The 13,566-nt window shown below is 47.9% G+C and overlaps 2 protein-coding genes across 2 annotated transcripts; both read right to left on the reverse strand.

Moving 5' to 3' along the window:
- Positions 1 to 228: 228 nt before the first annotated feature.
- Positions 229 to 3,210, reverse strand: LOC131479022 (E3 ubiquitin-protein ligase TRIM41-like). The gene is made up of 2 exons (XM_058659668.1): positions 2,249 to 3,210; positions 229 to 1,897 (listed from the first exon to the last, which is right to left on the reverse strand). The coding sequence occupies exon 2, from the start codon at positions 1,879 to 1,881 to the stop codon at positions 544 to 546; it is 1,338 nt and encodes a 445-aa protein (XP_058515651.1). The 5' UTR covers positions 1,882 to 1,897; positions 2,249 to 3,210; the 3' UTR covers positions 229 to 543.
- Positions 3,211 to 9,097: 5,887 nt separating this feature from the next.
- Positions 9,098 to 10,765, reverse strand: LOC131479023 (E3 ubiquitin-protein ligase TRIM41-like). The gene has a single exon (XM_058659670.1). It carries the CDS (start codon positions 10,751 to 10,753, stop codon positions 9,098 to 9,100), a length of 1,656 nt encoding a protein of 551 aa, XP_058515653.1. The 5' UTR covers positions 10,754 to 10,765.
- Positions 10,766 to 13,566: the final 2,801 nt, after the last annotated feature.

Consider the following 13,566-nt stretch of genomic DNA (forward strand, 5'->3'; position numbering starts at 1 on the left):
ACCAGGATAGAACTCCTGGCTCCTGGCTCAGCCTGGCCCTGCCCGGGCCATTGTAGCCATTTGAAGTGGGCAGCAGTGGATGGAAGATTTTTCTGTCTTTCCCCACCTCTTTTTGTGCCTTCCAAATAAATAAATGGTAAAAGTTGTGTAGAGAAATCTCACTTTCAAACTTTAAAATACACAAACATTTTAAAGCAGTCAAATCAGATATACCTCATGGCATGAAAATAAATGCTCCCATGTTTTTATTTATTTAGTAAAAGAACATGATACACGCTAAGGATGAAAAACACATAACTCTTTTAACATACTAGCAACAATAAATTGAAAATTGAAATTGAAACGATATCTGTTACTACAGCATAACGACCTCATGAGCAGTAGGTGCTGGGTCTGAGTCCTGGGGGCAGAGGGTCTAGTGGGACTCAGGGCGTCTGGGCCAGGTCCTTGGGCCCACCTGCGTAGCAGATGCAGCTGCACTAGAAATATTTGGCAACGAATATGCAGCAGTGGGCTGAGGGTTGAGAAACACTTGTGTGATGGTTAGTAACCTTCTGCGTGTTCATCAGGTGGGTCATGGCAATCAGAAGATGGCATTGAGGCTGCATGAGATGTGCCAGGGTCAGATGTCTCATTCAGGCCTGCATCCTCACAGAAGTTCTGGCTCATTTTCCTCACGACGGCATCTTTCATGAAGTCATCACCTTTGGGATTGCTCAGGTCAGGGGAGCTGACGTGTGGGAGCTGCCGCTGTATTTCTTCACACTTTCCCAGAGTCTCCTGAAGCAGCCGTAGGTTGCCCCGCTGGCTCCGCTCCTGGGTCTCAGCCAGCAGGCAGCTCAGCTTGGTGGTCAGCTCTGACAGGTGCTCGGCTTCCACCTGTGCCTGCCATATCTTACGTTTGTATTGGTCTTTTATGCGTCTCTCCAGGTCTTTCTGCTCTTGGTACAAATAGTAAGTCAGCTGCCCAAACTCCGAGGATACATGTGCCACCTGTGCATTCATCTGGCTCATACCCTCCATCAAACGACTCTCCTCCCTGGCCTTCAGGTTCTGAACAGCTTCCAGGTGCCTCCTAAGGGGTTCCAGCTGCTCCTGCAATTGGGCTTTGTATGCCTGCACCACCTCCTCCAGTGGCACCACACTGTGCTTTCTGTGGCCCCGAGATGCGCGGCACACCACACAGATGGCCTCTTCATCTACGGTGCAGAAGAGCTTCAGGGCTTCCTGGTGCTTAGGACACATGCTCTCATTTACAGGCCTCCCATGCTCAGAGGTTGGCTGCATCTGCCGAATCACCTGCACCATATTGGCGAGCTCCACGTTGGGGCGGAAGCTGGACTGACAAAATCTCTTTCGGCACTGAGGGCAGGTGAACAGCCTCTGAGGCACTTCAGGGGGAAGCACAGGGTTAACAGGCTGCAGTTCCTCTTCCTCATGCTCTTCTAGAACATTCTCTTCATCCTCGCCCATAAGCTCTTCCTGTATATCTGCCAAGTCCAGGATTTCCTCCTCCCTGTCCTGCTCCTCCCCTTCCTCCTCCTCTTCCTCCTCCACTTCCTCCTCCTCTTCCCACATGTAATCTGTGTTGTCCCAGCTGGAATCTGGGATCTCACCAGCCTCCTCCAAGTCACCCTCAAATTGTTCCCCTAAATTGGAGGCGTCCAACCCTTCAATGCCTTCCACAGCCTCCTCCTCAGCCAATCCGATCGCATTCCACTCTTCCTGCTTCCTACTCCACAACTGAGTTATACATTCTCGGCAGAAGTTGTGCCCACAGCGGATGGACACAGGGTCTGTGAAGTAATCGAGGCAGATGGGGCACACAGCCTCCTCTTGAAGTGTCTGCACTGGGGTGGGCTTTGTGGGAGGGGCATCCATGTCACTGTCCTGTAGTCTGGGAAGACACACAGTGGTAGGGTCAGAGGGGTGCATCTTCCCTTTCAGAAGCCCTGGCATTCTGCCCCCGCCCCCTTTCCCCACTGGAATGAAACTGCTGTGGGCCACCACCCAGGGCCTCAGGAAGCATGGAGACAAAATTCTCCCTGATGCTCTCCTGGTCGTCTCACCAATCCCCGCCCCTTGGCTTCCAGGCTCCCTGCAACACTTCCACTGTGTGAGCACAGGCTCCTGCAAGACTTCCCGTATGAGAGCACTAGCCTTGCTCCTGACTTCCCTCCTTTGGAATGATTCCGCGCTCTCTCTCTCTCTCTCTCTCACACACACACACACACACACACAAACACACCTGTGCCCTGTGTGTCAGGGAGTGAGAGAACTGGGAGACAGCAAAATGTCAGTTCTAGGCCACACTCAGGAACAGAGCAGGAAGGCTAGGATGGTGGAGGCCCACACCTCTATGGTACTGAAGAGCCAAGAGAGCTGGTAGAAAAGCAGCACATCCCCGGACTGGGGAGGAACCTTGGTGGCTGTCAGCTCTTGGTGTTACAGCTTCACCAGCCAGACTCCATCCTGCTGGCTAGTCATTGGTGATGACAACAGGGACTGCCCATGGCTGGAAGCTGGCCGCTTGGACCTGGCATTATTGGAAAGGTCAATTTACACAGAGAAGGAGAGACACAGAGAAAGAACTTCTGTTAGCTGGTTAGAGCCTATGCAGACCCAGAACCCTTTCCCTGGTATCCCAGGCATTGCAGGGCCCCAAGGCTTTGGGTCAACCTCTGATGCTTTCCCAGGCCACAAGCAGGGAGCTGGATGGGAAGTGGAGCAGCTGGGACATAACTGGCATCCATATGGGATCTGGGTGATGGCAAGGTGAGGATTTAGCCAGTGACCCGTTGCTCAGGACCCTGTTAAAAGCATTTCTGAGCAGAGTGTGTCAGAACCCAACCCCTGGGCAGCTCAGATGCAGACAAAAGCTTAGAGATGCGTGCAGATTGAGTTCAAGGTTACATTTTCATGAGGGTCTTGATATATGCGGTTTTCCTTTGGACTGTGCTATGCGGGTATCTTAAGTGACCCAACGGAAAATAGACCTTCTTCGTGGTAACATTTTCATATTACCTACCTGATCATGCATTCTCTTAGAAACAACATACTTCATCTGCAATGCTGTTGTGTGTTGTCTTCACTCCTGCAGGTAGGGAATACTGGGTGTTAATTATAACTTAGCCAAAAATCTGTCCAGAGGACCGTGGCTGGTTTTTATCTTTCACAATTTTTTTTGTCCTCAAGAAAGTCAGAATTATATTCTTCCTAAGAGATGAACTTGTTGTGTATTCTTTGTTTTAAACTCCTCCTAGAACTCAGTCTATTGCTAAGTATTCATGAAGTGTGGAAAAGCATGATATATTCATTCTGTATAATCTGTTCTACAGAAATGCACATTGGGGAGGAAATTTTGAATTAAGCTTGTTGTGATTTTGTTCTTGGCCTCCTGTGTTTTTCAGTGTCCAATAAGGCACTTACCATAATTTAGAGTAAATTATACTTCTTAAAAAATACAAATAGTTGGCAGGGATGCACACAAATATGGACTGGGTAAGAGTGGGGAGGTTCAGCAATGCAGGAAGGTGGGTCAGACTATGTTTCATTTTTATTTTTCTCCCTGTCTGCAGGGGAGGAGGGTGGGCCACTCCTTGCTGTCAAGCTGCATTAGTATCTGGAGATGGGGAACAGTCCTTTGATGGTGCCCTAGAGACCCAGTTGTGGGGAAGAGTGTTCTGACTGGGTTACTTGAGTGGCTTTGATAGTTCTGTGAAGTTGTTGGCTTCCTTGCTCCAGGGTAAGAAACTAAGAAACCTTTCCCAAGGTCCAGTGGTTAACAAAGTCCAGCTTAGTGCATCCATAGACTCAGGAAAGCTTGGCCAGGAGAATTGTCCACCTGCCCTGCTTTAAAGCATCTGATGAGGCAGACGACATTCCCTGCTGGCCTAGATGAGCTGTCTGTCATAACCCCTGTGGGCATCTGGGCATGCTGTCCACAGCACATACATCAGCAACTGAGGAGGCCCAGTCCTGACATAAGCAATCCAAGGTCAGACCACACATACTGCTCTTTTCCCTGTGGCCAGGGATTGAGTTTAACGGTCTAGCTGGGGAGTTCCCCAAGAAGCCTCGCCTAGGGTGTCCTCAGACTTGAGTTTTGTGTGCACCAGCCAGTGTAGGGTCAGGTTCAGTCTGTTACCTGCACCAGCTAATGCACATAACAAATTTCACCCAGCCCCATAGGTCTCACCAAACTGACGGCTGCTGCAGACCAGCCCAGCCAGACCACCACTGCTATGGTCCTCACTCATTAGCAGTGGGTGCCACAGCCTTGGCAGGGCAACTTATAATAACCCCTACCAGGTCCACCCCAGTCCCACTTTTTCAGCATGCAAGCCTCTGCTTTGGCCTTACCCAGCCAAGCCTGCATCGCATCTAGCTCTCAGGCACACCCATGGATGTTACAGCTTAGCTCAGTCAGACCTAACCCCATACCTGGCCCACACAAAGACAGACACATGCCGCCACCTTGACCAGCCTGCCCTGCCTCCAGTCCTGCCTGGTTCTTGTCCTCGCCTTCACTATGGAGAGCCTAGCAGGGGTGTGAAAGTTCCCCTGCCAGGCGTGTTCCCAGCCCCAGATCTTGCACCTGCTAGGGGTACTGCAGTCCAGGCTCACATGACTTGCGACCAGTCTCTGCACTTGCCAGCTGGTACTGCAGCTTAGCCCAGCTTGCCAACTCATATTTAGGTTCTCGCACCAGTGGGTGTGGCACACCCACATCCAGCCCCAGCACTCACATGAACTCGTGGGTGTTACAGTCCAAACCAGCCTGGCCTGTGTCTATCTTGGCTCTCACTTGTGCTAAGTGTTTGCTCCCTGGCCTGTCCCCAGACCTGGCTCACATAATATACCAATGTGTGCTGCAGCCCAGCCTGGTCTGACTTACTGCCAACCCTGGTTCTCATGCATAGGATAGCAGGGAATTCCTCTAGTTCCCCTAGTATGTTTGTTCCCTGCTCTGGAACTCCTGTATGCTGATAGATACTGCTGCCCAGGCTGACACAATCAGCCCCCAATCCTTGCACTCACTGCTGGGTACTGAGGCCTACCCTGACTGGCCAGCATCCATTCTGGCTCTCACCAATGGGTGCTACAGGCTAGCCCAGCCTGGCCCACTAGCAGTCCCAGTCCTCATGTGAACTGGTGGGTGCCGTGGCCTAGCCTGGCTTGGCTCACACCCATTTTGACTCTTGAGAGTGCCAGCAGGTTTTGAAACCTAGCCCAGTCTGGTCATCCTACAGACCCACCACTCACAGCCTCACCTCTCCCACTCACCAGTGGGAGCTGCAGCCAAGTAAGGGAGTCTCCAGAGTCTATTCCAAGCCTCAGGTCTTGTGCAAGCTGATGGATGCTTTGAGTCACCTGGCACAGCCCGCCTACAGTTTTAGCTGCTTCTGGTGCATATAGTAGCCTGGACCAGCTGTGCCTGGCCTGCACTGTCCTGAATATTGTGCTCTCAGGGGAAGCTGTGGCCTAGGAGGGAAGCTCCCCCAAGTTCCCCTACAGAGTCTGCTACCTGCTCTGGATCCCAACTAATGACAACACTGGCTCAGCACGAACACTAATGGCCTGACTGACGAAAACAGACACATTGCAATCAGAGGAAGAGACGAGGATGGTAGACTACTTCTCAGTATCTATGCCAGCCAGGATTCTTTCTTCAGTTCCGGCATGTTCAAAAAAACTATGTCATTGAGGGGATTTAGAGGCTTCCCAGACAAATTCTACCAGTCACTGGCTGAAAAAACGATGCCAGTTCTCTAAAATTCTCAAGAAAACTGGAGATCATACCGTTCAGCACAGTTTAGACAGCCAGCATTACCTGACACCAAAACCCAAATGAAGCTCCTCACTTGACAAGGCACGTGAGTGAACCAGCTGATGGAAGTTCTCTGTGTCTTCCCTTTAATCCCAACTGATTTCAAACTAAATAAAGAAGTGTTCTCTTCAAACTTGGTAGGTGAATCTCTGAGTTTCTCCAAAAATGTCTATAGTTTCAGGGAAAGAAAATATTTAGAGCTTTATGCTTGGCAGAAATGAACAAAGCTGTACTAAAATGAAGTGATGGATTATAAAATCCTAATAATTCATAAAGCATAAAACAGATTATCTTAAGACAACTGCAAATGACGGTAATCAAGTGATCACATTACCACAATTAAAGAAACAATGCTTAAACTGAAATCAGAATATATACATATATATATATAAACACACACGTGTGTATTGATTTCACTAGTAAGGTATTGAGACAATTCACTCAGAAAATATATTTTATTGTAAGAACAGTTTTTGAGCATGACAATAAATGAACCACCGACATTATTCCACAACATGTATAGGAATTAAATCCTAATGCACCATGTTATAAAACTTTTCCACATTATAAACTTTTATAATAAAATGTCAAATTCTATGACATAGGTTTACAAAGATTTCTTAGGATACAAAAATCAGAAACCTACAACTTGGACAACTCATAAATTAAGTTTACTACATGAAAAAGTGCCCCTCTGTAAAATATACTTCAAACCTGAAAAGCAGAGTGCATATAATGTAAGAAAATTTTGGAAAATCTTATCTGGAAACTTCACACCATGTATCCAGAATGTAAACAACTGTACTTTGACGTTGCATGAGTTAGGCAACTTTTCAAAAACATTTCTATTTATGGTATGATTCAGCCTTCTTACTCCTATAGAATTCTAGAGACTTTCAAGAGAAATTTACGCACTCATCAAGACTCCTATTCAAATGTTTACAGACACTTCCATTGTAACAGGCAAACGTGGAAATCACCCAGTTGTTGAACAACTGCTAAAGGACAAAGTGAAATACATTCATGTGAAACAATGCCACTCAGTGCATATGCATTCAGTGATGCATATTACAGCTCAAATGGACCCAAAATGGGGTAGGCTAAATGAAAAAACAAAATATGAAAGACCAAACACTGGGCATCCTAACGTGTAGGGTATTCCGTCAATAAGAAAACTATAGATAGAACATATGTTAGTGGCTCCCAAGGATTGGGAGCGAGGAAAGAGGAATTGTAAAATGGCCAGGGAAAAGATATCAAATCCCCTCTATATTTTATTGTGCTCAGTGGTTACATCTGTCCTGATTGATCCAAGTGTACACTTACAGAGCAAGTGCCCATATGGAATGCCGGCCTTACAGAAGGTGGATTAACCTACTGCACTACAAGGAGACACCCAGTTCTTGCTGTATTTTACACTAGTTCATCTTTGTGAACAAATTTTTGAAGAGTTAATTTCAAATGCAGATTTTACAGAGAGGAAGGAGACAGAAAATGTGCCCTTCCATCACCTGCTTTACTCCCCAAATGGAAGCAATGGCCAAAGCTGAGATGATCCAAAGCTGGGAACCAGGAAATTTTTCCGTCTCCCACACTGGCAGAGGGACCCAAGGACTAGAGCCTTTCTCTGCTGCCTTTCTAGGCCATGAGCAGCAGCTGGATCAGAAGTGGAGCAGCTGACATAAGAACGGGCGACCATGTGGAATGCCAATGCTGCACAACGAGGACTGGCTTGTTACAAGATCATGCTGGACACCTGCAAACAGCTCTACAAAGTGGTAGGAAAATTGTGTTTAGAACTGAGATTTTTCTAAGCCCCTTTGCAGAGCACTTAATGTGTTGTGTTGCGCTTGTTCACTAGGTTGAAAAGGAGGCAGGGAGGACATTGGAAAAGCTGTATAGTGAGTGTGGTGCTGTATATTTCTGCACACTCACTACCTTATGTTGTATGCATTTCTTTTTCAGGGACAGGGTCCAACAAACCACAGGAACTAAACACCAATAGAGCTGTAAATCAGGAAAAGCAATCGCCACAAACATGTGGGTAAAAAGAGCAAGGCAATGGGTACATCTGGAGGGGTAGGTTGGGATGAGCTTTCTTCCCAGGTACAACTGATACAAAAAGGAAGGAGAACATAACTTCCCATGTTGCATAACGTTATTTGATTTCAGTGATATCGACCATTCCAGATGTGCCACTGAAGTGAAGTTCTGGTTGGTCTATGGCACTAGAAATTGTGGATGGAAGGAAAGCCTAGAATCTTTTCACCTTCCCAAGGAAAGCAGGGAATTGTTTAGCCAGTTCTACCCTTTTGCACAGCCTGCCTCCTCAAAACAACCTCCAAGTCCTTTAGCACCAAAAAGCAGAGCTGGAACGGGGATGCTACAGGTGTTGCTCAAACTTTCCAGCCTCAGGACTGATACGGGCTTTAAAACACAGTGGGAGAAAAGGAAGCTAAGGAACGAAATCACAAACTCCCCTACTTCCCTACTGAGGCCTGAGCTGGCCTAGACAGGGAAAACCAGAGAGATGATCTCATTCACAGGCACATATGTTGGTGTTGGGCAGACATAGCAGTTGAGAAGGTTGAACCGGAGGTCAGGAGGCTAATTTATGGTGCTAGAAAGCAGCATGGACCTGGAGTGCGGGGGAGCCAAAAGAAGGCACCAACAGTAAACCAGTTGCAGTGGAGCATGCGATGAGAATCTAAACGTATGGGTCATCCTCCCCGACCCCTACACCAACAATGATGACTGCAGGAGCCCCTGCAGATGGCAGACTGATCAAGGGCAGAGCTTAGTGAAGGTGACTTTGCAGAGCACCTAATGAAAGAACAGACATCCCTGCCTGGGAAGGCAAGGCACAGCGGTGTACAGGCAGGTGAGTCTCCATGCTGTAGAAGCCTAGACGCACATGCACAAAGTCCAGACACATGCCAAAGTGCCGGGATATATGACTTGGATATAGCAATGTCTGATGTGTTGACCAGACATAGTAACAGTTACCACTGGTGCAAATACACCACACTAGTTGCTGTAGCAGGGATGCCATGGGAAGGTGAAGTCCTCAGCTTCCATCACCAAGTGAGGAGAGGATACCACCAGTACCCACAGCTGTCCTCTCACAGTCCACCTTGTCCTTATGATGGATTGATTCATGACCAGCACTTGCACTTTGGCCTCCAAAATAGTAGCAGCCACACCAAAAAGTCCTAGGACCCCCATACACAGCAGTGGGCTGAGGGCTGAAAAAAACTTGTGTAGTGATCAGTAACCTCCTGTGGCCTGTCCACCGGGTGGGTCATGGCAATCATCAGCCTGGTGTGGGGCCTGGGGAGCTGTGCCAAGATCTGGTGTCTCGTTCCTCCCTGCACCTTCAGAGAACATCTGGCTCATTTTCCTCACGATGGCATCTGTAATGCAGCCATCACTATCAGGATTGCTCAGGACAGAGGTGCTGAAATGTGGGATCTGTTCCCATATCTCTTTAAACTTTCTGAGAGTCTCCTGAAGCAGCCATAGGCTATCCTGATGGCTCCGCTCCTGGGCCTCAGCCAGCAGGTAGCTCAACTTGATGGACAGCTCTGACAGGTGCTCGGCTTCCACCTGTGCCTGCCCTATCTCCAATTCAGCCTGCTCTTGGGATAAACAGCCAGACAGATGCCCAAACTCCGAGGACACATGTGCCACCTGTGCATTCATCAGGCTCATAACCTCTATGACACGCCGCTCCTTCCTGGCCTTCAGGTTCTGCACAGCTTCCAGGTGCCTCCTAAGGGGTTCCAGCTGCTCCTGCAATTGGGCTTTGTATGCCTGCACCACCTCCTCCAGTGGCACCACACTGTGCTTTCTGTGGCCCCGAGATGCGCGGCACACCACACAGATGGCCTCTTCATCTACGGTGCAGAAGAGCTTCAGGGCTTCCTGGTGCTTAGGACACATGCTCTCATTTACAGGCCTCCCATGCTCAGAGGTTGGCTGCATCTGCCGAATCACCTGCACCATATTGGCGAGCTCCACGTTGGGGCGGAAGCTGGACTGACAAAATCTCTTTCGGCACTGAGGGCAGGTGAACAGCCTCTGAGGCACTGAATGGGCAGGTACTGGGTGGCCAGGGGCCAGGTGCTCTTCCTTTTCTTCCTCCTCTGCCTCCTCTTCGTCCTTCTGCTCCTCTTCCTCCCGCAGGATTTTCTCCTCATCCACCTTCCTGGAGCCCTGCTGTATCTCTTCCAATTCCATATTTTCCTCATCTTCCTCTTCCTCCCACAGGTCATCTATGCTGTCCCTGATGGACTCACTATTGTCACTGGTCTCCTCAGATTCATCCTCCAAGCCACTCTCAGATAATTCTTTCTGATTCGTGGTTTCCAATCCTGTACTGGACCCCACAGCTTGTTCTTCATCTTCATCTTCCAACAGGTAATCTAAGCTGTCCCAGCTGGACTGGCTATTGCCACTGTTGTGCTCAAAGTCCTCCAAGTCACTATCAAATACTTCTCCCTCACTTCTGGTTTTCCACCAAGGACTGGCCCCCACATGATCTTCGTCATCTTTTTCGACATCCGCCAATAAATCATCTATGCTGTCCCAGGTGGATGTGCCATAGGTACTGGTCCCTTTAGCATTTTCCTCCAATCCACTCGCAGATAATTTTCCCTGATTCCGGGTTTCCAACCCTGCACAGGCTCCCACAGCCTCTTCCTTGTCCTCTTCTTCTTCATCCTTTTTCTCCTCCTCTAGCTCTGTTTCTAGTTCATCCTTGTTCTCATCGCTCACACACCACACCTGAGTTATACACCCTCGGCAGAAGTTGTGCCCACAGTGGATGGTCACAGGGTCTTTGAAGTAGTTGAGACAGATGCTGCACACTGCCTCCTCTGGAACGGTCTTCTCAGGCTTACCCTTCATCACAAGGGCATCCATCTTATTGTCTAGTCAGCCTGGGAAGACATGGAGGGGCATGGTCAGAGAAGTGGCTTCTCCCTTTCAGAAGCCCTGGGGATGGGCCCAACCCCCACCCCTAGACGTGTCTCTCCACATCTCTTCCAAAGCAAAGCCACAGAACTGTCATCCTGAAAACTTACACATTCACAGAGTGACCAACGCCATGACAACTGTCTCTTACCAGCGTGAAACAGCTGAGTGTCACTACCTAGTACTGCAGGCGTTGGAGTGTAAACTCATCTTAAGGCTCTTCTGGCCTCATGAGAAATGCACACTCCTTGGTTTGCCCTTTTCACCTTTACCCACTAAATCCAGGTAGTATTCCAGGGAGATAGTAAACTGGAGGGTAACCACTAGCCAACACTCAGGAATAGAGAAGGCTAGGATGGTGGAGGCCTGTGCCTCTATGGTACTAAAGAGCCAGGAGAGCTGGTAGAAAAGAAGCACTTACCACGTCTCTGAACTGGGGAGGAACCTTGGTGGGCTGTCGGCTCTTGATGTTACAACTTCACCAGCCAGACTCCATCCTGCTGGCCAGCCAGTGACGGTGACAAGTACAGCCCACAACTGGAAGCTGGCTGCTTGGACCTGGAATTGTTAAACCATTTCTGAGCAGACTGTATCAGAACCTACTCCCTGAGCTGGCAGCTCAGAAGCTTAGAGATGTATGCAGGCTCTGTGTCCATATCTCTGGGCAGAAACCCAGTTCTTGATATTCAGGTAGTGGCTTGCTTTCCTACAACCAAGCCACAACCACCTCCGTCTCTCTGGGTCTTTGCTTCTGGGCAATGGTGGCAGCAGCAATCTTGGCTGCCTCTACATTTGGGACACTCCTGCACCAGACAAAAATTCTTTGGTTCTGTCCCTTATGTTCCTGTCATTGTAATATCACTACTTTTCTGGCTGTATAGAGTTCTCAAAGCCTTACCAGGCTCTGATGCAAACAGCACAGGGTTAGCACAAATACAGACATGGTCCCACGTGACATCACAGAAAGCCTAGAAGTATGCCCACCTATCTAAAGTCAACTGATCTCTGACAAACCTCCTAAAACTTGCACTGGAAAAGGGACAGGGGCTAGTGTGGTGATATGGAATCAATCCTACACCTGGAAGCCCTACATCCCATATGGGCACAGCTCTGTGTCCTGGCTGCTTCACTTCCAATGCAGCTTTTTGCTATTCCCTGGGAGAGAAGTTGAGGGTAGCCTGGGGCCTTAGGCCGCTGCCCCCACAGAGAGTTCCAGAAGAAGCTCCTGGCTCCCAGCTTCAAACCAGCAGAGCTCTGGTGTTGTGGCCTTTTGGGGAGAGAATCAGAGGTTTGAAGACCTCTCTGTCTCTCTGTAAATCTCTGCCTTTTAAATAAAAAATAAATCAAAAACAAAACAAAACAAAACAAAACATGGGACAGTCTTCAATAAATGCTGCTGAGGAAACTTGGTATTAATACACAGAAGAATAAACTAGCCAACTATCGCACTACATCAAAAAGAAAAATCAGCTCATCAGGTATGAAAGACCTGAACATAAGAGATAAAATAGTGAATCTTGTAGAGAAAATGTAGAGGACACTCTATAGGGTCTTAGAATGGCCAATGGTTGTTTGGAACAGACTCCAAAATCACAGGAAAAAAACACAGCAAAATGACAAATGGGGTTTCATGAAAGAAAAATGCTAGTAGTATTAAAGAAACAAGAGATGGAAAAAAAAACAGGCTGTAAAACAGGAGAAAACAATTGCAGAATAAATCTTTGGCAGAAGTTAATAACTAAAACATGTTAGGGCTCAAATAAATTAATGGTAGGCTGAGTGTGTGATGAGCAGAACCAGGACAGACTGTGGAGCCCATTGGTCCCAGTGGAAGTTGAGGCTCAAGACGGAATCAACTCTACAATTGCAACCACCAGCTGGGCGGGGAGACAGACTGTGCCAAGTCCTGTGCTTGTTAGTACATGTAGGATTCTGGTCTGGGAACACCTCAAAAGTTTCTTTGGGTATCCCCTCAACCGAAATAGCGGACTTAGAACCTTAACCAAGAAAAGACGGAAGATAGAACAGGACAGTCAACCACCACAGCTGTACGTTGGCAGCGAAACACAGGACAAAGGGAGACTCTATGATGGACTATGTCCATCAGTGGATTATTCAACAGTCTCATCCTGTCTGGAGTGGCGAGAGTGGCAGCGATCCATAACTGGTGGACTACCGGGACCACTAGAGCAAGGATCCTAGAGCATGCCCTACACACAGGACCTGGGGTGGGTGGGAGACTGGGTGGGGCTTCTCCTCAATATTCCCTTCAGCCCTTCTAACTTTTTACCCTAATAAAAAAATTTAAAAAATAAATCAATGGTAAACACATAAATATTTAAATAAATTAAAGTACTTAAACTAAAGTACATAAAATTAAAAAGCAGGTAGCAAATCTGTACAGATATCTCATGAAGGAAGATGCAGAAATGAACAATAGGCATGTGAAAAAAAAGTTGAAAATTACTAATCACCAGGAAAATGCAAATCATGACTGCCACAAGCTCTCACTTCATTCCACTTACACTGGCCATCACAAAACAGCAAAAGTACTGGTGAGGCTGTGAAGAAAATAAAACACTTGCACACTGTGGTGGGAACACACATCAGTACAGCCACTGAGGAAAACAGTTTGGAGGCTTTCCAAAAGCTTCACAGCAGAACCACCAATATGATTCAGCAATCCCACTCTTGGGTATATATCCAAGGAAAATGGAACCGAAGGATGCACTCCCACTGAGTTGCAGCACCGTCCAAAACAG

Source organism: Ochotona princeps, unplaced genomic scaffold (genome assembly GCF_030435755.1).
Source record: "Ochotona princeps isolate mOchPri1 unplaced genomic scaffold, mOchPri1.hap1 HAP1_SCAFFOLD_574, whole genome shotgun sequence".
Classification (NCBI taxonomy): Eukaryota; Metazoa; Chordata; class Mammalia; order Lagomorpha; family Ochotonidae; genus Ochotona; species Ochotona princeps.

Excerpts from the sequence above, each read along its gene's own strand:
- LOC131479022 (XM_058659668.1), bottom strand. The coding sequence starts at position 1,881 with ATGGATGCCCCTCCCACAAAGCCCACCCCAGTGCAGACACTTCAAGAG.
- LOC131479023 (XM_058659670.1), bottom strand. The coding sequence starts at position 10,753 with ATGGATGCCCTTGTGATGAAGGGTAAGCCTGAGAAGACCGTTCCAGAG.